Source organism: Macrobrachium rosenbergii, chromosome 29, assembly GCF_040412425.1.
Source record: "Macrobrachium rosenbergii isolate ZJJX-2024 chromosome 29, ASM4041242v1, whole genome shotgun sequence".
Classification (NCBI taxonomy): Eukaryota; Metazoa; Arthropoda; class Malacostraca; order Decapoda; family Palaemonidae; genus Macrobrachium; species Macrobrachium rosenbergii.
The window spans coordinates 17,026,368-17,050,592 of NC_089769.1; the positions used below are offsets into that span (position 1 = coordinate 17,026,368).

General features: G+C 36.3%; 1 protein-coding gene across 1 annotated transcript; it reads left to right on the forward strand.

The window, feature by feature from the left end:
• The first annotated feature begins 67 nt into the window (after positions 1 to 67).
• Positions 68 to 22,823, forward strand: Ns2 (nucleostemin 2). The gene is made up of 10 exons (XM_067131177.1): positions 68 to 266; positions 4,958 to 5,085; positions 8,411 to 8,548; positions 8,702 to 8,821; positions 13,417 to 13,554; positions 14,087 to 14,215; positions 17,674 to 17,844; positions 18,291 to 18,524; positions 19,194 to 19,424; positions 21,744 to 22,823. The coding sequence occupies exons 2-10, from the start codon at positions 4,990 to 4,992 to the stop codon at positions 22,698 to 22,700; spliced, it is 2,214 nt and encodes a 737-aa protein (XP_066987278.1). The 5' UTR covers positions 68 to 266; positions 4,958 to 4,989; the 3' UTR covers positions 22,701 to 22,823.
• The last annotated feature ends 1,402 nt before the right edge of the window (positions 22,824 to 24,225 follow it).

Genomic DNA, 24,225 nt, shown 5'->3' on the forward strand with positions numbered 1-24,225 from the left:
TACCTTGGGTTTAAAATCTATGAAATTTATAAAATAGATTCGGGTTATGTCAGTGAGAAACATCATTGTTTTTCTGTTGAACGACGTTTCTATCAAGTGTGAGTTCCAAAGTCAAGTAGAAAAGAAACAGTGCCGCATTGTTTTGGTTGTGAAATTTCGTCAAATGTTATATTGTCATTTATGTTGACGGTTGCGTAAACCTAAACGACAGGTTATATCGGTGGATTTTTGTCTACAACAATTTACAGACCAAAGTTAGGACTAAGGTAAGAATATGCTATAAGTTTATAAATACTTTCATATGATAGGTTTAGGCCTTGCCAACCGTACCTTAGCTTACGGTACCTAAAAAGCAAAAGTTACCAGTATAACCTGGGCGTTTTAGGTACCGTGGGCAAATTCCCTCTTGAGATTATCCTTGTGTGGACCATTACACATTAATGTAGATCCCGATTGGGGATGATTGTAGAACCACGGGACAGGTTCTACAGGCGTAAACAAATCTAACCTTTCGTAGCATGCCCGGTCCTGACCTAACCAGACCTTACCTTCCTAACCTCACTTACGACTCCGTGCCCTGATCTGGGCGGGGGTGGGGGCTGGGCTTCGGCACCCTCTGCGGTAGATCGAAGTAGTAGCTCCGCGGCGGCGATTTCCTTCTAACTTGACACTCTCTACAGTCTTTTGTTGCTAATTATGGATTTATCTTCAATTTTTGTAGCACGAATATAATTAACCTGTAATTTACCCCTGAAGTCCATCCAACAAGGGGTTTCCATACGCGATCTTCAAAAGACAGAGCACGGGTATGTCTGTTTGGAACGGATCATATCCCGTCTGGCAAGTATGGGTATGTTAACGTATGGGTACCCCCCAGGGCAGTACTAAACACAGCGAAGGGACATACCATCCCCCCAATGCAAGTACTAAACACAGCGAAATGCATTTAACTCCCTCCTCTTGGCGAATGGCTCCCTCTCGTTTTTCCCCTCCAGAGGGCTCCTCCTCAACGTAAACATGTCCGCTCCATTTCTGTGTTCGCCCCGACCCAAAACCCCGAACTCCAACAGTCCCCCTTTACTGTTGAGTAGAGTTAGGGGCAAATAACAGTTGGCTGACAACAAACAAACTCACCGCCGTATCAGAAGCCCTAAAGTGTAGAAGAAAACAGTTTCAGAGGTAAAAACAGGCACAACCCCCAGCTAAATCTAGGGTAAACACTAAACACTCGGAGCGTGAGACACTGCACATTCGTCCACTGTTTGGACACTTCCAGAAAATGCATTCGAACGCGTCCCCATCAAGATCATTGAGACTTGTGCCCCCTCTACACAACACACTGAGACCTCTACATTCCCATCAAAGTAACTGTTTTCTCCTAAATTACGGAATAATGGCATATTTCCAATTAAACAGAGGTTCGTTAAGATTTGGCCGTGTAAGGTGCTAACGTACCTGCCATGACGCTCTCGAAACTTTTACTTAAAACACTTTACAAGTGGACGAGTGACGCCATCTCGATATTTGCCGAGTCACTTGTGTAAACAAACTGCCCATTTCCTGTGTTAAACCTGCAAAATATTTGTTACCCAAAGAAGCTGACACCATTTCCTTGACACCAGTGGTAAATGCTGGTGCGTTTCAGGGCTTGGATAGGGAACTCTAGTGAATTTTCGGGACGCCATAGTGCTAGATAACATTTAAATAACTAGGTAGCTAAACACCAGAATAAGGTTATAAATTGAGTAAATGTATTACCCCATTTGTCTATTATAATTCATTTGAAAATATTTGTTGTTGGAGCAAACCAGATTCCTGAGACAAATTTCAATGCTTTTGCTGTGAACATTGCAATGTGCTATTTTTCGTGTTTTCCTATTTTTTATTTATTAATACATATTACATACAGTGTAATACATATATCACATACACAGTGTAAGTTTTGTCAAATATAATGGTGTTTTAAGTAATAATTTGGGATTTAAAACCTTTATTTCATTCCTGAATTTTGACGTCATGGCAACTTGACTCTCGTACCAGTTCTAGATAAATTGCCATACTCAACTTTCCTGCATTTTTGCCAAAGTGGTAACACTCATATGTATAAATTACATGTCTCAGAAGTATACATAGCAATATGTACTTAAATAAATGAAGAGTCCTAACGACAAAATACTACATTTCTATCGTAAACAATTTCCAAATGCGTCGTCCGCTCTCGGATGTTTGTGGCAGTCAGATGTACAATAAGGCTGGAAAATTGTTCCTGCCACAGTTTCGCTGCTTTGATGGAGTAAAGTACTGTAAACAAACATTCTCATGTATTTTAAGTGGTATTGTGAGTGAATTACAATCAAATAAGCACTGTGGAGCTTCATTTGTGATGTCAGTAAGGATAAAACCACGGATTAAAGTAAAAATGCTTTTCAGCTTAACCACATGACAGGCGGGAATTCCATGTCTCATACTTTCACTAGTATAGGTAACAAAATGTTTTATCGTGCTGATTACAACTAAAATAAAAAATCCTGAGTAATATCTATAAACATTACAAATACTGTATACGCATTAGTATCAGTACACCGTTAAATGAGCACTGAGAAGGAAGTGTCCAATCGCCTCTCAGTTTTGTCTCAGCATTTGGGAAGGCGCCATATTGGATTCAAAATTGCCTTCAACAACTATTTTATAAAGACGTCACATGCTTACTTTAGTTCGTATGGGAGTTTCCTATAGCTCATTTTGTTAATGAAGCGTCAATCTTTTGAAAGGTTTAATTTTTTTGTTATTTCTCCAATCAAATATTGTGTGAAAAGTGAAAATTCTGCCATGCATGTGTCCAAGCCCTGATCATTTACCCTAGTTTCTGTTCGTAGGTAGGCTAGCCTTGTCCTGTTCTGCAAACTACCCCTGAATTGAATTTCCCTTGTAGGCTAATTTAGTGTCGGCTGAAGCTTAATGTAACGTTATCTTAGCCAATGCTAGGCTTATGCTTTGGTAGTTGCTGCTATATCCATGAGGAGGCCCGGAGCCTTTGCATCCACTGAACCCCCTCAGCTTATCCTGAGTTACTTGGTACACTGTAACTGACAGAGCAGAAGGTAGAATTGTTGGGTTGCTCTACAGTGGGTATTACCTTGGAAATTGACTTTTCCTGTAGTATTTTGGTTGCTCATTAACAATTTACTGTTATTTTTTGTCGGTCAACTGTAGTTAACCTATAATTAACATCAGAACTAATATGTTTTTGTATGCTGGCCATCCTGGAATGCTATCGAGCATGCACAGTGTTATAGAGGAGCTCTGGTAAAAAGTGGAGTTTCTTTCACCGGGGGATCAGAGGGCTCCGCCCCCTGGCTGAGTAACATGGCCTGTTAGGTTAGGTTAGGTTAGGTAAGGGTATGTTAGGTTAGTATAGTTCCTTTTATAATAGGTTTCCTTATCCCATCCCTTCTTGAACATGTGAATCCCTAATGACTTGCGCATGCACGGAACCATTACATAGCAACAACATGGTAGTCTGGTAAGTCCCAACGATTTTCCAAACCCAAAAACCCCGTGTTCCCAAAGGGTCCCCAACCATCTTGGGTAGATACGAGGTTAAAAATAATTGACCGACAGTAAACAACACCACCTCCTTCATCAGCAACACTTAAAGTATAGGAAAAATCAATTTCCAAGGTAAAAGTCCATGCGGAGTTACCCTGTAGTTTTACCAAGCAGAATTCGGGAGTTCATTGAAATGTGACCTTCCTCAACCTAGGGTAGCCTATTTCTACCTGACTTTGGTGATGTAGGGCATGGCTTCACAAGACAACCCACCAATCTAATGTAGCTTAATTTTCTGTAAATCTTAGAAAAACAGTATTTGCATACGTATCCTGCCTCGGTCACTTGCTATCCTTTGTTGCCATCCTCAAGGAAATGGATGATCCCTGTAGCCCCAGACCTAAAATGACTGAAAATTATGGTTTTACATTGTGGTCCCCAATTTTTTAGTAGATGCAAGAGCCTATATGATGGATTATCTAAACAGTTCTGATGGAAGGAATGTCAAATTTATCAGAATCACATCAATAACTTATGAAAAAAAACCATGTAGCCCAGGCTACTATTTGATTTTTAACATTAATTTCTTCTTAAGAAATTGCCATTTTGAGAACCTTGTATTTCTCCTTGTACAGCATTCTGTCCTGACAACTGTCTTTCATAGCTAGGACTCTTCACCAAATTGTAATGGAGCAACAGTATTCTTGAAGGAGTCTTAAAAAAATCACCTTGTGTGGCATCAGAAAGAGAAGTTGGTTGAAGATGGCTAGGCCATAACTAAAGGAATTTAAAATTGTACAAACTAACACCCGGTAGGGTGTGGGGTAGTGCCGTCAGTGCATCTCGCGTGGTGCGCTGTAGGCATTACTTACGCATCTTTGTAGCGTCCTTTTGGCCCTACTGCAACCCCTTTCATTCCTTTTACTGTGCCTCCATTCATATTCTCTTTCTTCCATCTTACTTTCCATCCTCTCCTAACAATTGTTTCATATTGCAACTGTGAGGTTTTCCTTCTGTTACATATTGCAAACCTTCTTATTGTCAATTTCCCTTTCAGCGCTGAATGACCTCATAGGTTCCAGCTCATGGCTTTTGGCCTAAATTTTATATTCTATTCTACAGACTACTGTAATAAAACCAAGTGCACAAAACGCAATAGAGCTTCTGTAAGTGTCAGCAATCTCACTATTTGTTTTTAAGAAAATATAAACCATCTATCTTTATGTAGAGTATTCCTCAGCACTACTTGGGAACAGTGATAGAAATTTAGTAACAAGTTAGTTGAATAGAGTGGAGAAAACCCTTGCCACCCACAAGGCAAAGATATATGTGTACAAAGCATAATATAGAATTCATTATGTATGTTTTCAATTTTTTTAATGAAAATTTGTATTCTTTTCTATTACAGTGGAGTGTTTGTGAGATTCAACCCTCGTCAAAATGGCTAAAACAGCAAAACGTTCTGCAAAGAAGAAGAAGAAGGAAGGATTTGTCAAGTCGACAAATTCCATGAATCCTGATCGACCCATTGACAAGGTAAAGAGCAATTGGTTTTAGACTTTCTTTCTTTTACTGTACAGAAAACCCCCGGTATTCACGGGGAATAGGGACCTCAGACACCTGTGAATAGCTAAAATCTGCGAATACTTAACATCCTCCTCTACAAAAAGCTTGTAACTGGCTATTTAAATAGTTAAAAAACCAGACCCCCCCCTCTAAAAATGTTTATAACTGCTTATTTTAATAGTTCAAACACCAGATGTATACCTTAAACTATCATCCAACACAGAATATACCGTAAACTATCATCTAAAACACTTTAATATCATTTCAAAGTCATGTTACAACATTACCCTTAAAATATGTGGTTTACAGCTAAGTGTGAAAACTATTTTAAGTTACCCCTATTTTGGAGTACAACCATTTTCTCTCGAACCTATAAACTATTATCCTACACAGAATATACCATAAACTATTTTCTAAAACACTTTGATATCATTTCAAAGTCATCTTAAAACATTACCCATAAAAATATATGGTTTACAGCTAAGTGTGAAAACTATTTTCTCTCATACAATATTGAAGCAGTCCCATTTTCTTTTTACAGTGCATGGGGAAACACTGGGAAGTTAATTACTGTATACAGTACCTTAATATTTAATATTCATTGAACAAAGAATACATTTTATTGATAGTTTGCTTTGTTTAAATTAATATTAATGTTAAAAAATTAATAAAACTTTTTGTCATAAAAATATAATTAGTAAAAAAATAACATAAACATACAATAATTAGTGAATATTTCTCTATGAAAAAGTCTGTGAATTACAGAATTTTTCACAAATAATTCGATGATAAGTTCCACAGAAAAATCCGCGAATAGGTGAAGCCGTGAATCCTGAACTGCAAGTAGGCGGGGATCGACTGTATTACTTTTTAATTGAGTCAACCACTGATTGCATTACGTTTTAATAAATAGATATTTGAGGAGATTGATGGTGTGGGTGCATGGGTTTGCAGTAGCACACACTGCCCAGTGGTCAACCAGACACATTCCAGGATGATGGATGTATGACAGACAAGTTCAGTCTCTAGGGTCAGTGTTAGCAGCAATTGGTCTTGTCACCTCGATGTTTCGAAGAATTGTTCGATCAAGGAAGACATTCAGTTAGTCCTTCAGTCTTGACACTCCAAAGCAGTTACTATTCAACTGTCTCCACGGACCGTGGGCATAACAGCCATTGACCATGCCACATTGAAAATATCGCTTCTCGTCCAATCAGCGAAGTTAGCAATGATTGGGTCAGGTCAGTACTTGGATAGGTGACCTCCTGGAGCACCAGATTCTGTTAACGTTTAGGAGACATCTTTCGCATCCATGGTTAGAAACCTTGGAACTAGTCAGTACTTGGATAAGTGACCTCCTAGAAACTTTAGAGGATGTTGACACCTAGGAGACATCTTTTGCATCCATGATTCAAGTCTTGGGCTTACAACTTCCCGTCATTCTGCCTAATTCATCTGAAGATCAACAGCACCTCCAAACTAAGTTCCAACAACTTATTTTTGGTTCCTATTCAGTCAAGAAGTGGTGTCTAGGAGCTCCATTTTTTTTTTACTTGATGTAGTTACACTCCCCCTGTGAGGAGTGGGAGATGGCAGCGGCACCAAGGTAGTGTTGTGATGGTTACACTATCCTCTTCCAGAGACTTTTCATTCTTCGAAACATTGACCAGGGCGGCAGGCTCCTACACTTCCTTTCTTGGAACTTTAGCACAGTTCATTTTAGATTTTCAAGAGTCTCAAGATCCAAATATAGACACTCCTTGGTGTGATGGCAACAACACTGTGGTAGTGTCATAGTCAACTAAAGGTCCTGTTGTCCTTCCATCTACTCTATTGCAGTGCAGGTACACGAATACAGTGAACCCCCCATGTTTGCAGTCTCACTGTTTGCTGACTCACCTATTCACAGATTTATCTAATGAACGTATCTACCCATTATTCACAGAAAATTCGCCCATTCGCAGTATTTTTCACTGAGAAATATTCACTGATTACTGTATTTTCATATCATTTTCATGACTAAATGCACTTTTTGTGATAAAACAATTAAAATACTCAGGCATAAGCATTTTTAGAGAGTTTTTTGTGTTTAAACTATCAAAATAGGCAGTTCTAAGTATTTTTAGAGGGGGTTCTAAGCATTCAAGGATTTTAGCTATTCGTGGGGGCGGGGGTGTTGTACACATCCCCACGAATACAGGGGATTTACTGTAGACAGAAGAACATTCAGTACAGTGACCAACCAGACATCCCAAACTGGATGGATGTAATTACAACAGTTCATTCACTGACTTGCGGAAATTCGTTCAATCTCTGAGGAAGCTTGATCATAGTCTTTCTTTTCTCAACTTATTGAAGTTGGCGGTGTTCTGTTCTGTCTTTTCGCACCCGTGAACAAAGCAAGACCTCTTTGGTATTCATTTACATCTGTAAGCTTACACCTTTTGCCATTCTACATGTTTCTAAGGTGATCACTGAGATGGCTCATTCCACTTCTTTGGTCCTGTGGTTCCAATGACAATATGACATCTATGTTGCCTCCATAAAGACTAGACTTTCAGCCCAATGCCAACGATGTGTTCATTAGTTTCAAGTTGGCAGAGAAATGGTGTTCAAATTGTCATTTCTCAGTGGCTTATGCCACTTAAAAAAAGGCATCAGCTGTAATTGTAGTTTTTGTGGGGTTTTTTGATCGGTGATTTAAAGTAGCAGTGATTTTCTATAGTAACAAAAGGTTTTCTTATCACTTTACCTTATCCTTATGAGCCTACTATTGCTCATGATTTTCTAATTCATTAGTCATGCCAGCACTCAGTGTGTTGTGAATAACTTGTCTGTTTCCCCTTAAGGTGACCCTAAGATTTAATGCTCATTTTTAAACCAATCATAAATCTAACATCATTAAGCACACATTTATTCAATCCATGCATAGTTGCACTGCAGAACCCTTAATTAAATTATGACTCCTCTCTGAACACCCTGTCCCCTTTGCTCCTGCTTGAGCATATTTGTACAGTTGACTCTTACTTCTTCCTTTCTCCTTGGGCACAGGGAAAGACCTTGTTCTTCCCAGATGCTCTGCTTACTTCTTTGAGTGGGAAGTCAAAAGTGATTTCAAGCAGTATAATATAAACATTTAAAAAATGTGTAGATTTCGTGTAATACTTCTGGCATACATTGCTACATCTATTTATGAAGTGGCAGTACTTGTTTGTATTTAGTGACTTTGCCGTTTTACTATCCGTAAGTTTTAAATTTGCATAATAATATTAGCATTGGTGTTCATTATTGACAGGTTAACTTGAAAGGTGCTCCTATGCCCGAGACAAATCCACTATCAAGCGCCTTCAGATGTATCGCACTGGAAAGGCAAAAAGGAACAGACAAGGAAAAATTATTAAGGCAGCAATTTTCCAGAACAGTGTTGCTCCAGGTATGGTGAATATCTTAAAAGTAATAGTTTTAGCTTTTTGGATATGTAGTATCATTTGAAATATACTAGTATTTCTTGTCAAGCGATGTTATAATTAGACAGCTTTTGTTAGTACTGTATGCTGTATTGTATTAAAAATCCTGACTCTTGCAGGAACCCGTGCTCGTGTTGCTCCTAAATCAACGGTGGTTTGGTAACACTAAAGTCATTGGGCAGAAGGCATTGCAAACCTTTCAAGAAGAAATGGGTAAAGTTATGAAGGATCCATATCAGGTAAAGTAAAGGTTTTTTCTTGTAATTAAATGATTGTATCAGACTCCCATAGATTTAAAATCATCTCTTTTGATTCGGTTGAGTTTGGCATTTATTTAGTTCAAAGCAAGTACCAAAAAATCTACACAAAATTTCACAACAGTATTTTCTCTTGCATTTTATTTTATTTGAAATTTTTACCTATGTTTGGTGCAGAAAAAATATTCATCCCTTACAACTCTGAGAAGTAATTGTGTTTTTGTTTGATAGATATAAATCATGGTGGCATAATTGGTATAATTAGTTGTGCTCCTGTTGATGCCAGTATAGGTCTAAATCCAAGGTTTGTCAAGGGAGTATCCAACACATTTCTGAGGGATTAGCATAAAATCATCATTTTTTTTAGAGCATAATGATAGGAATGATGTTCACTGTAACTTGGAAGATTAAATTCAAGTTAGACTGCTTTCTTTTTATTTTAAATGAATTTGTAGATTTGATAGTTATAAATTCCTTACCCATTATTAGGTACATGAAAAATGATCCTAATAAAATATTGGGTTGCTCAAAATTCCCTCCTCTCAGCTCTGTTGTCAGTCATCTAGGATATCATATTTAGTTGTCTAATAGCAACCATAAAGTCAGGTTCTGAGACCTTTTTTTGTTTTACTTATATTTTTGCATGTCTTAGCTGTGAAAGTAGATTCCTTGACTTGGGTGGTAGATTGAGGTACACATTCTATTACCATTTTTAAATTATATTTTTGAGGTGAAACCCTCCATCATTAGCTTTATCTGCGACTACTTGGCACAGGTTCAACAAATGTTAAAATTGAAACAATCGTTAACGAACGAATGCTCCTAATAGTTACTCCCCCACCCTTTTAGGGGGTGGGGGTAAGACAGCAATTGTTTTGGTTTATCAGTCGTCTCTTGTCGGTGAATATGGCCAGACGTGTAGACGAGTGCTCTAAAATTTGTTTGTTTTCCGGATTAATGATTGGATCGTATGGTTTTGGTCTGTATTTGACAATATGGATTCTTCTTTTGTATCTTCCCTATCGAAATCTGTTAGATTTTGTAAGGTAAGTTACAAGACCAGATTGAGTAATTAACCCTTAAACGCCTACTGGACATACCATACGTCGACTAAAATTGTCTGTTGGGTGCCAAGTGGACGTATGGTACGTCGACTAAAAATGGTTTTTTTAAATATTCGCGGAAAAATAATTATAGGCCTAGTTTGCGAAAGGTTTTAAATCAAATCACGCGCCTTGAGGGATGCTGGGAGTTCACGGATCACGCTGTTGTTTTGTTTATAAGCGTCACCCAGACGCGCATGCGCGAATTTCTTCCTTCTCGCACCAGAAAGCATCAGCGGCGCATCGTCGGAGAGCGATATCTTGACGCATCCGTGTTTTGCAGAACTTTGGCGAGTGTTTACGTATTTGTGAGGCAACAAGATGTAGAATACAACAAAAAATAAATCATGCTTTTAGCTTTTACCATTTTTGAAATATTTTCATATAAATAACGATAAATAGAAAAAAATCAACCTTCGGTCAACTTTAACTCGATCGAAATGGTAAAAAAATGCAATTTTAAGCTAAAAAACTTACAGTCTAGTAATATTCAATCAATTTCCTTCATTTTGAAACAATTGGAAAGTCTCTAGCACAATATTTCGATTTATGGTGAATTTTTGAAAAAAACTTTTTTTTACGTCCACGCGTTACGAATTCATGCATTATTTTGTGATAATATTTTCTCTGTGTTGCTTTAATCGTTTTACAATCTGTTATATACCAAAATCATCGCAATTTAGTGTACAATACAACAAAAAAAAAGTAACTCATTACCTTTAACCGTTTTGCTTACAGCGCTATTTGTATACAATTATATATGAGTTTTTTTTTTTCGCTGTCATACATTCAAATATTTATATATGATAATGATATTTATTTTCATTTCTGATGGTTGCATACTAAATTTCAGGCAATGAGAAAAAAGGGAGCCAAAAATGAACTCTTAATCTTAAAAACTAAGCGTGCTGTGATTTTTTGAAAAAAACTTTTTTTCCGCTTTGGCGCTAGCTCCCGAACGCCGCCGGCATACAGGAGATGTTTTTGTAAATAGAGGCTCGGCGTTTAAGGGTTAACATGGATATTGAGTAATTGACATGACACTGTACATATATACACATACTTGCATGGATCATCAAGAGGTGATTTACGATTCTGACAACATGGTGATCATTGCCAGGATTGGTCTTTGGGAGAGTTAAAGAGAATAAATTGCCAAATTAGAAGAGATAGATAGACTTAGGTTTTCTTTAGAATTAACACCTGGTCAAGAAGTTAGAGATAAGCCTATAGTTTCTTCTTTAGTAATTATAGATCCTTCTACACCCAAATATCAGCTGAGGGTAGTAAGCTAGATTTAATACAATTAGATTGATTCAGTTAAATCTAGAATTAAATTGTGTGTAGCTAGTTGAGTTGTTTGCAGTGTGTGTGTGTCCAGTGCATTGGCAGGGACAGTGTCCCCTTGTTCCTTTGGCCGCACGACAGACGCAGCCTTGTTCTGTCCCATCGGCTCCTCAGGAGTCCACTCAGTTGTCGGCGAGTCCAAGGGAGTCTGAGATATGCAGTAGTCCATGTGGCCAGCAGCTAGTCCGCACAGTTGGATGTGATTCCGTACTGTTGTATGCGAGTCTGCAGGTGCTTCTTGGCTTGCACTAAGTCCACATGGCCAGCAGCAAGTCTGCATTGCCAGCAGCAAGTCTGCACAGTTGGTCGCCAGTCCAAACAGTTGTCTGCGAATCTGCACTTTTGTCTGCAACTCTGCATAGGCGTTAGCGAGTCCACACAGGTTTAGCGAGTCTGAAGCTTCAGTGAGTCCACATGACGCTTCAGCGCAAGGCATCTATGAGTCCTATTAGTTCATTTATTTTTTGGGCTACTTTTGTCCTTGCTCTTCTTGACACCATTCTTCTTTGCCTCCTTTTCAGGAAGAGAAACATATAGCCTATCCCCTTAGTTGTAAGGAATTAGTTCAGTTGTTCATAGACAGATTCTGTAGTCCATCCTTTAACATAACTGTTTCTGTACTTGGAGACTTCACTCAGTGGGAATGTTTGGCGAAAGATTCTCCCTTTTCAGAGTCCCCTCTCTTGTCTCCCTTGCTGTCTGCTAGGAAGACTATTGTATTCAAGCTGGGGATGTTTTCCCTCTTTTCTCCTGATCCAGATGTTGGGATCCAATTGTGCCTGCTAAGCCACTTTTCTCACTTCAGGAGCCAGAGAATATGTATTAAATTTGGCTAACACCATCAAAGCTATACTTGTCAGTGCTCTGTGCTGGACACTGTTAATTGTGTTTGTAGGAGTTTGGCGGACTCCCTCCTTGGTCCAGGGATCCTTGCCAAGCCCTAAAGGTTTTTGTTACCTGAACAAGGCCATTTTGCCATTCTCATTCGTTTCTTGCTATCCGTGGTGACAACACCTGGTCTGGCAGTAGCTTTTTTCATTATTTTCATGTTATTTTACTGGATTTCGGTGGAGGATTCTTTAAATCAACCATCAGAACAAGTATATTGCAGCCTTCAAGCTGAAATCTTTCAGGATGAGTTTTTCTTGTTAGGCTTTACAGTGATTCAGTCATCATCGAGCCACCGGTAAATAATGCCATTTGCATTGATGGTTTGTTTACCGGTTAGACTTCTGGCAGCGGCGATAATAGTTTTGCATTAAAAGTAATTCTCGGATGTTACGACATTCCATTATAAAAGTAAAGCGTATGTTACGCATTTTCATTAGGCCATAACTTCGGCAATTTTTTTACTTGTGACGGAGTATATTCTTCCTTTTCATTTAAATCTCCTAATTCATCATCATTTACCATGGAGACACGGACTTTAGGCTCAAAAATGGCTGTCTCACACTATTGATTGGTTCCTATTCAGGATTTGTTGGTGTATTCGTGATACAAACCATTTCTTCACTTTGAAGTTGTTTAGGACATTGATCCCTGACCTATGTGTATCTCTTAAAATGGTCCTAGACCAACTGGAACCTCACTGTAACTGGGGATAATTTTCTCTCATCCATTCACTAGTTATTCTTGAGAGGCTACATGTTTGGAGGATTTGATACTGCAGATTAAGGCTAATTATGATAGATAGGTTTTCATGAAAATTTTTTTAATTTTTTAAGAGCTGCCATTTTCTTCAAAGAGATTGGTGACCCTTGTGCATGGTCCAAATAATTTTCAAAGTAGGTAAGCCTGCATGACAACAAATGAAAATTATTTTACTCTGCCACTGTGTTAATGAAAGAAAGTTAAACTCATTGTAGGACAGTGGTACTTAACCCTATAAAAACAATTATAGTAATTTATTTTTTGAGATAGTAAGTAATGTTGCATTCAATATTTTGGAAGTGTCTATCGTAATGAATATAGAAAACTTTTCTTTGTACCCCTAAACAGATTTTTTATAATCCTTGTGCTAATCTCTGTGAAACTTTAAAATCTGTCATCTGTAATGGTTATGTATGAAATGAAAATATTTTTATAGATACATTATTTCAAGAGAGGAATTTTCTCTTATTTATTTAGGTCGTGATGAGCAAGACAAATCTGCCCATATCACTGTTGAATGAAAAGGCTAAGAATGCTCGTGTCCACATTCTTGATTCCGAGCCCTTTGACAGTGTATTTGGGAAGAAAAAGACAAGAAAGAAGCCAAATTTGAAGGTAAGTACAGTACAGTACTGTAATATTTATGAAGTCTTTAAAAAAAATGAAAATGCAGATTGCAAACTAATGAAATAATGTTTGTATTAAAGATTTTTTTTATGTTTTCAAGTGTATTATATGATAAACTGAAAGAAAAATTTGTGAGAATAGAGTTTCTTGATGGTAAATGCCAGAATTTGTTTAAGTATATACATCAGAGCAACCTGAAGCCAGCAGAGACTGTCATGTTAAGATTTCAGTGGAAAGTGTTTTAGTTTATAGGTTGAACAGTAACTGTGAATTCTCAAATTTTGTAAGGCTAGTCATTAATAATTGATGGCATTAATCACCAAATAACGCTTAAGCTGGTGGGAATGGCTTTAAGTATTTGTATATTTATTTGTATATTTATTTATTTAAGTACAGTACTGTACACTTATTATCTTCCTTCTCCAGTTGAAGTTGATATATGCATTGTTTTTTCTTTATCATATTCTTAATTTTAATGAAAAAAATTTTATCTACCACTGTGTTCCATTTTGATTTGTAGATAGAAGATTTTGCTCATTTTGCCAAAAAAGTTGAAGAAGCAGCAGAAAAATATGATGCAGAGAAAGATGCAGATCTTGTTCGACCAGCACCAGACACACAAGATTTGCCACCTCAGTGGTTTCTCAAGGTATGCAAGGATATTTCTTGTCATTTCATAGGACTGAACGGTTAAAATTTATGATAAGAATGGTTAAATAAAAGTGTTGTTGGTGAACCCAGGTTTTAGATGATGTTGATTTTCAATAATTATTTTAAGACAGTTTCAGTGTGTAAAATTCTACACTGGAGAAAAGATGTGATGTTTCAGTGTTGTTGGTGAAAGTGCAGTTTATTCTTAGTGAACTCAGGTTGCAGATGATGATGTTATCAATAATTATTTTATTTGTTTCTTGAAGATGTTCACTTTGTAATTTCTCTAGCACTATAGGAATCTATTCTTATAACAGTATTTCATGAGCATGTAAAAGTTTTTTGCAGCAATCCTTTGCCTGGAAACCACATTGCTCTTTGCCTTTTACTTTTCCTCTTTTTGCCTTGCTTTCCTTCCACTTGGCTGTCCAGCTTCAACCTTTTTTCTTGTCTCAGTTTGTCACCCCATGAAGAAAAAATGCTAGCCATTTTTATGAGGGTAGGAATTTGATTCACTTGTTTGGCTAGATTGGTTTATGACATTGTAATTATTACCTGTATATGATTGTATTAAATTTCAGGAGGTTTATCCTAAGTACATTTTTCTTGGAAATACTTCTTTCGAGTTTTACTTTGGTTGAGCTATTCAAAACTTTATATTATGTGACTGAGGTATTAGTCACACCTGGTACCAAACCACTCTCATCAACAAATGTGGTTATTAAGAGTTGAATTGTCAGTAAATGAACACTTCACTGGTGGAATTCTCTATCCCTTCATGTAGAAACCAGTGTATTTTGCTTGCTTGTCTGAGTACTGACGTAAATGTAAAGTTACGTAATTAGACCGTACCTCATTTCTGGATTTTCTTGGGTTATCCATAAGGATTAAATAGTAAAATAAAAAGTTGATATTGGAACAAGGCAAAGTTAGAATAGTTGGAAAGGTAATTGAAAGGATACCAAAGGGTAAGGATTGTAGATTTTGGTTGAAAGAATGCTTAAGAAGTCATCACAGTAACACATTCTTACTCTTCATGGATAAATCTAATTGAAACCTAACCTAACCTTACCATATGTAAAGAATGTCTTTGTCCTCAGGCTTACCTAAGTTTGGGAATTAAAAGTAATTGCCATCATCATTCTTCCTTAAAGACTTTCACTTCTGTCCTTAATAGTTTTGAGGAGGGGTATAATTTTGAAGATATCAACAGAAATTTTATGAAGATGACAACAGAAATTTTTCTATTTTCTGGCAAAAGTAAGTCTTTGTATCATAGATGAGAGTTCAGAGGTCTGGTTAAACAAATCATTTATAACTAACTAACTTGTATCGTAGATGAACCAAGTAGAAAACTGGCTAAGTAACAGAAAGTAAAGGTGTTATGAAGAGGAGATAATCTCATTGGCAAAGAGTCATAAGTGGTATACTTCATGACTCAGTGTGGGGTCTTTGTTATTCGTCATCTACATTAATGACCTAGACTTAAAGCTGACTTGTAAAATAAACAAGTTGCCTGATGATACATGAATAGGTAACGGTGCTAATAATTATACAACAATAAAACATTTGCAAGGCCTGAAGACAATAGGTAAATGGTCAACAAAATGGCAGATACCATAAAGCTTAGATAAATGCAAAGTCATGCATAGAGCCTATATAGACTGGAATGCTAAGTATGACCCATTTGACAAGGAGATAAAGAGTTGTCTTGAAGAGAATGAATGGCAATCGTAACTTCTGATATGCATATATAAAATTAAAGGAAAATTTAGAAAATAGTAGGATACATTAAATATCCACATACTAATAAGAAGTATAAGACAATAATTACATTATAGAATGCACAAATTAGACTCCACTTAGAGCTTGCATACCATGGTTGCCATTCTGGAAGAGTACATAAAAAGATTAGGAACAGTGGACTAGAACACCTCAATTTATTCGGGAAGAGCATTGGTTAAGAGGTCAGTAGATAGAAACATTTAAGATACTCAGAAACATAGATAACAGACTATACAAATCAATTTACTTTGAGCAGTAATCAAACAAAATTCAGCAGATGGAAATTTAACTACAAAAGTTTACCTCCAACCACTTCGGGAACCACTTCACATATAAAGTAACCTCAGTTTGGAACAAATTACCATCTGTGGTTGTGACTAGTGCTACAACTGGCCAGTTTAGGCATAGATTAAGTAAAGTGATCAGTACTCGGGTAATGTATGTATTTATCTTTAGAGGGGTAAAAAATAGTAATTTTTGTTTTTACATTTTCATTTGCTAATTAGTCACATAAGGTCATCAGAATACCATTCATTAGAGAGAAAGGGAAACACTATATAATACTTGATGGTAATGGAAAAGGTTCATTTATTTGTTATGTATTTATCAGTTGAGCTTTAGCATACATAGAGTACAGTATGTGTATATACATGCACGGAAATCACATTACATATGGAAATTACTATATGCAGGTTCTGCTTTCAGCAACATGTTCTGAACTTTATTTACCCTGGATAAGTGGTATTTACTGTACAGTTTACAGTACTTCTGCATTGTATGTTGAAAAGCATTTATAAAAAAGGTGCTATTTTTACTGATAAATTGTTTATTGCAATTCCTGTTGTGTAGGCATAATGGTAAGATAATTACTAGACCCACAGTACTGAATATGTAAATTGTAACTGTAAAACAATTACTTGATGTGCTGATAAAATCTAGTCATATCAGATTTATAATAACAAGTGGATAATGCAGGAAGAAGCAGTAAATTGTCAAAATTGCAGTTGTACCTCTATTATTAGTATTATTACCACTGCTACTGCTCTTATGTGACAGCCACAGAATGATGAGAGAGAGAGAGAGAATGTTCAGTGGTATAAACCACTGATCTCTGTTCTGTTAGTGTTTAAAAGTTTTATAAAGACATACAGCTCACTGTGGTGAATAAGTTGTAAAAAATGAAGTAAAATGAAAAAATATCACATACATTTTCTATAGGGAGGAGAACATTTAATCAGTTGACTACTAATGTACTTCATGTTTTACTTTGCTTTATTGATGTAAAATATGCTTACTATCCTTAACACTAAAGTATCAATAACAATGCAAGATTTAGCTGTGTGTGAGAAAGACGCTTTGTATGGCGGGCAGAAAGAAAATTTTATGTTTAATTTCTAAAGTTCCTTTCATTTTAGCTGTAACAAGAATTACACATAAGAAAGATGATGGCAGTCACTACTTACCAGTAAGTCAAAGGTGTGCTTATGTCACCAGTCATTCTGGCTAATTCACGTGCTGGCTCTTAAAAGACCTCAGAAGTTATGAGCCTGGGAGAATCTGACACTGAATTAAGGCTAATTGTGATTGGTGGGTTTGTGTGAAAAAATTTTTGTTATAAGAACTTTATTTTTAACAAATTAATCTTTCCATTGTTTTGTTTTTCAAATCCAGGCTGGTCAGAGTAAACGCATCTGGAATGAGCTGTATAAAGTAATAGATTCGTCTGATGTTGTTATTCAAGTATTAGATGCTAGAGATCCTTTAGGCACACGTTCTAAGTTGGTGGAGAAATATTTACGAACCGAAGCACCTCACAAACATCTTGTGTTTGTTTTGAATAAGGTGAGATGAATTCTGCTGTTTGTTTATAAAGTCTTTCGAGAATTTTATCTGAAATTAAATACTTTCGGTGGCTATCATGGATGATTTCCTGTGGCAGTGAGATTATAATTCTCAGATTTATCACATTTTTGGTAGTAGGAAAATCTTTCTTATATTAAAGTTTGAAATATAAGTCCAATCTCAGGCAGCATATCAGTTGTATTACTGTGCAGATCAAAGAGTCCAATAATAATCAATGTTTGTTATTGTTAAAACTCTGACTATAAACATGAGGCCTTTCTTGTAGTTTTATAACAGAAAGTAGTCATAATTCAACAAGGTAAAGTTCTTGTGGCACTTTCATCTATAATTTGTTTGCAGTTTTATAATCAATACCATTGTTAATGTGCCAGCCAGAGCACTGCCTTATTGATGGTCTGTATATAAATATTTTTATCGGTTTTCAGGTCGATTTGGTTCCTGTGTGGGTGACTCAGAAGTGGGTTGCAATTTTGAGTTCAGAATACCCAACCTTGGCGTTCCATTCTTCTATCACAAATCCGTATGGCAAAGGAGCATTGATCAACCTGCTTCGACAGTTTGGCAAATTGCATAGCGACAAGAAACAAATAAGTGTTGGATTGATTGGTTATCCTAATGTTGGAAAGAGCTCTATCATAAATACCCTTAAGAAGAAAAAGGTGTTTATATATTTTATGTTTTTTCTTGTGGGTCCCAAAAATTTTGAGCAGGTTTACTGCAAGGAATTTATCTTTAGGTGACTGTACAGTTTTGTCTCTCTCTCTCTCTCTCTCTCTCTCTCTCTCTCTCTCTCTCTCTCTCTCTCTCTCTCTCTCTCTCTCTCTCTCTCTCTCTCTCTCTCTCTCTAGACATTGTACATGTAACTGAGAAAAGTGCTATTCATAGAGATCTTTATGTTTTTACAGAGTTTGGTTTTCAGGTTTGGAGAGACAGGATGTTAAAATTTCAATAACTGGAAAACATCACAGACAGAGATTAAGAAATTTTTAGTCTCTTAATGATAGTCCTGTTTTAATTGGTTCTTTGTAATTTAGAAATTTTACTGGAAAATATTTTGTTTTAACAGTATAAATGCATTGGTGACTTTAGTTTAGTGTAAGATCTTGACTCTTCACTGTAGATACTGTATATTGAAATTTTAAGTTTGTTACTGAATGTTTTTGTAATTAAAGTAAGATTTTATTGTTGTTTATTGCTTATAAATATGTTGTAGAATATATGAATATATTAAAGGTATGTATAACTACTTTCGTAGGTACTAATGCACTTCCCTCTACAGGATAATGATATATGCTTCAGAATTTGTAACTTTTGACTCAAATTTCCAGGTTTGTAATACAGCTCCACTAGCTGGTGAGACTAAAGTTTGGCAGTATGTTACTCTGATGCGCAAAATATACCTTGTAGATTGCCCAGGAATTGTTCCTCCTTCTCATGAAACAGATTCTGATATGGTGCTGAAAGGAGCAGTTCGAACTGAATACCTGAAAGTTCCAACTGACTATATAGGTCAGATATTGGAGAGAGTGAAGAGAGAATATATTGTTAAAACATATCAGGTAATTATAAAATATTTCAGTTGAATTTTGTTTTCTAACACTATATTTGTAGAAAAAAAGTATTCTGTACTGTTAAGGCTTCCTTCAGAAATTACTATTATTGTGTAGGAATTGGAGGAAGGGAAGGCCTCACCTGATGCTGGCTCAGATGAGAGAGATGTTGAGCTTCAGGTTAATGTCCTTGCCTTGTGAAAAATAGTTGTTACAAAAATGAAACTTCGGGATTCTGGGGTATGTAGTAGTAGGTCACAATAATGAGGAGAGTAATAGATTATTAATATTAGTTTATTTTAGTAATTTTTTTTTAAATGTTAGGTAATTACCTCAGATCTTTAAAAAATTTATAAAGGGAAACAAAAGGGTTATAGTATTAAAGACATCCTTGCAATTTTCATCATGATTGTTTTTACACCAACATTTCCCATGACTGTATAGGGTTGGTCATGAAATGGGTTCTGTCCACCTTCTTTTGTGCTCTTCATGAACCCCCATCAAGTCTAGGTCTTCATCTGGTCCCCTTTTCATCCATGCATGTCTTTTACTTCCTGCTCTCTCAGATCCTGATTCACAGAAATCCTCTACTTTTTGTAAGACCTGTCTATCACAACACGGTTCTCAGTTCCCCTGTCTTCCACAATTGCTTGTGTATGATATTCTTGGCACCAAGAGTTTGCACCCACATATTTCCTACAATAACGGTCCTTTCCAGTCACAATGAGCCTTGTTTTGCTTACTTTGATTTTCAGATCCATCCTCTCCATTCCACTCTTTCACCTTTCAAACATTTTTGCTCTTCATTGGATTTTGCTGATAGCACTGGATTGTCTCTGTGAAGTAGCTCATAGGGACCCCTTTTCCTTCACCCCTTTTTAGCTTCCTTTGGTTCGATAAACAATAAAGGGGTCAGTGCTAGTCCTCGATATATACCAGCATTCGAATAATATTCTTTTAATAAATCCACCAATGTACTCCCTCTAGTTTTGTAGTGGAGTAACATCACCAGTATAATGAGTCTTTTTGGTACCCTCTTTCATAATGCTCATTCAATTACTGTACTCCCCTGGTACTCTGTTCAGTCTCTTTTTTAACAGCCACAAATGTGTGATATCATCTCTTCCTGGTCATGTGGTACCTTTTTATTAGTTGCCTCATTTTAAATACTGCTTCTGTTGCTGATCTCTCTGGCAAGAAGTCAAACTAATTATAATTAATTTTAACAGATCTTCGCAAACTTTCCTCCAGTACCTTTTCCAGTACTTTTTAAGCAAGCTCAAGTAGTTTTATTCATTTCATCCTCTTAGTACACCATTATTATGAGTCTCTTTTCTTATTCTTTTTGCCCTACCTCTTCGTATATCAGGTTTTCATATATTCTGGTTTATGGATAACTAGCTTCGCTGCTTCCTCATTAGGTTATTGTAGTAACTAATGAAGGATCCTGGGACTTTTTTATTATTCATCTTTCAGAGGGCTCATCAGCTGTCATGTTCAGTCTCTCATCAACTGTCATGTTCAATCTGTTTTGCTAACACACTGTCATTATTGCCCCTTTTTTCATTCAGTTATATAAAATACTTCCCTCATTATTCCAGTGCTTATTTTCAAATTTTTATTTCTCTATTTTTCAACTTTTATACACTTTGTCCCTTTTATACCTTTTCCATTTTTCCTCAGCCACTTTTCTGTCCTGGATATTTTCTCTTCACCCTCTGTTGTGTATAGATTGTGATTTCAGTCCCCCTAATTTCTCATTTTGCCAACTACGATTTAGCCTCCGCTTATCGGAATATATATATCTCCATCCTCCCTGCCTCTCCCCTGCTGGAGCTTGAAGGCTCACTACTTCTTGAAATAGTAAAGCAAACCTTGTTGGTTGTTGTAAAACATTTCTTTCTTGAAACTCTTCTGATTTACTTTTAAGTACTTTAGGACTTTCAGGTTCAGTAATATTTTTTATTTATATCATATCTTTACAACAAAGAATGTACATTTAGTACACTTTTGTTTTATAACTTGACGTGTTTAATTATAAATTATCATAACTGATTGTAGATATCCTAACTTTAATTATTTGTATTTTTGGTGTGAAATACTCCATTTCGTCTTTTGCAATGCAGAAGTGTAGATCATTACCTAGATTTTGGCAGTTCATTTATCAACCCCTGAAATTAGGTTTTGCCCATCAGCACAAAGTTCATACTGTGGTAAAGTAGTGAATATGTTCTGCTGTGAAGTGTAACTTTGTATTTCTACTTATGGTGTTCTGTAAAGCTATCATTGTGTTTGAGTGCTCTAAAATTATGTATGCAATATTTTCAGGTTGATGACTGGGACACTCCAGAGGGCTTTTTAGAATCACTAGGTAAACGTACTGGGAAGCTTCTGAAGGGGGGAGAACCTGATTGTAATGCCGTGGCCAAGATGGTCCTTAATGATTGGCAGCGAGGTAAGATTCCTTACTTTGTCCCCCCTCCTGGACACGACTCATCACAATTTGAAAAAATGAAAACAGAGGAAAACTTGGAAATGGCAACAAAAATAAGGGAGAAGGAAGAGGAGGAGGAAGATGCACTTAAACCTGACTATGTTATTGACACTCCAGCTGTGATTCAGAACCTGAGGAAGATTGCTCAAAGTTTAGAATACTCAGGTGATGATGTCAGACCTCTTGAAGACACAGACAAATTACCTGATGATTCTGAGGAGGAAGTTTTAAGTGATGAAGACAAAGAAAATGATGCTGATGACTTAAATGAAAACAAAGACAAAATTGCTGAGCATAAAAAGGAAAACAAAGAAAGTGGTGAGATGAAAGAGGAAACCGATGATATTGTAGACAATGAAAAAGCAGAAGGTAAAACTAGTATTGATGACAAATCAAGTCAGGATAATAAAACAGTAAATGATGAGAAACAAATGCCTGACTCTGCTTGCGCTGTAGATTCCGTGGATGCCAAAGCTGATGATGATGAGATTATTGGAGAGGATGAGTTATCAAGTGATGAGGAAATATCAACAACAGCAGGCTCATTCAAAGTTACTAGTTTAAGGAAAGTCAGGAGAAAAAGAAAGGTTCGTCCCGGAGATGAGGAATACTTACAGTTTGTAACTACAACAGCAAAAGAAAGGAGGAGAGAAGAGAGAAGTCAAAAGAGGGTTAAGACAGGTAGCAATTTCTATGAAGTTACTAACGTAAAGAATAAGAATCGAAATAAGATAAATCCAGTTGTCCATGCAGGTTCAAGACCAAAGAAGCATACAAAGAAAAAGAAATAAGGTGAGATGTCTATTTATTTTGAAATAATCTCCATATTCATGGTTCAAGCTCTTTTATTAAATGGCATAAATTTTGCTCGAGTTGTTTTTCTGATGCTTCCGTAAAAATAAATTGTTAATTATTATAGGTTTCGATTATTCACCTATTTTAATGTTGACTATCACAATTATCAGAATATGAGGGTTGCTGGGCTATATACATAAAATAATCACAAACATGGTACTTGAAAATAGCCCACATTTGTGGTTTTTCAGTACCTAATACAAGTCGTATCTTTAGCAGAAAAAAAAGATAACAATGATGCTACCATGCATGCTCTCCTAGCTCTACAGATCCTCAGCGGTTAACTGCCTCAGGATTGTTCCTAACTACATGGAGCTCTACACTTTAATCCCAAGAATTTTTGTGTTTTCAGATTTTCAAGGATTGATTAAGCATGTTTTACATCGATTTCAGTGTTTTTATCTCATTGTTCTTGATGGTGTAATAAGGAAATTTAATAAGAATAATTCACCATTTATAGTGTACTTTGCTGGTTACAGGGTTGTCTTCATCTTTTCTGAATGTGGGTACTGAAGAGAAATTTTGCAACTTCATGTGTGTCTCATCTAAAAGGTCAGCACTTTAGCTAGCATTTTTTTTTTTTTTTTTTTTGATAAATGGTCAAGGAAATTCATTGTTCACTTTATAAGCTGAAGTTTGAGTATACAGGTTTGCCCTCAATGCTTTGGACAAATGGTTTCACTGACAAGTGACAAAACCCACCCTTATATATAAACACAAAGTCAGACTGCAGATATAAGAGGCACGCAGGAAAATATATTAATTTGCAATTTGGAATGTTCTACTTCCACTTACAAAGGTAGGTAACATAAAAAATAAGTACAATCAAATAAAAAATAAACCTAAATATGATATGTTCTGTCCTGGGAGGAAATCATTTTATCAGTTAGTTACTATCACACTTGACAACTGTCAGTAACTTATTTAAAGTAGCAGTACATCTTTTCATCACACTATTTTAAGAGTTTTATATAAAGAAGTAGCTTCACCAGTTATAAAACATGATCGTTTTTAATTGGTCATTATGTCTCTTCTGAATGTTACATTACATTAGCTTTCGTAAATCTCCCAATTTTGCCTCTACTGCTTTTTCAACCTGCCTCCAGCACAATATCCAACAATGTTAAAGATTTGTAGTCTGCATTAAAGTGTGCATACTCTACTTATAGCTCCTCAGCTTAGTAAATGCTTCAGGGGTCTGATAAGTAAAAATGACCCTGTTGTACATAGTATACTTTACATTTAATATTTAATGATTTATCTAAAAGTCCACACTGTCTAGAGAGCTGACCTAAAAATAAATCATCACAGGTATGTAACTGATAAGTTCAGAAATCTGATATCCTGGAAATTACATCAGTTATATAAAGGAGAGAAAGGGAGATTTTATGCTGATAAGCATTCAGTTTGGTACAGGTGCAATTTAAATTGCCTAACCTGTCTTGGATGGTGTGATGGCAG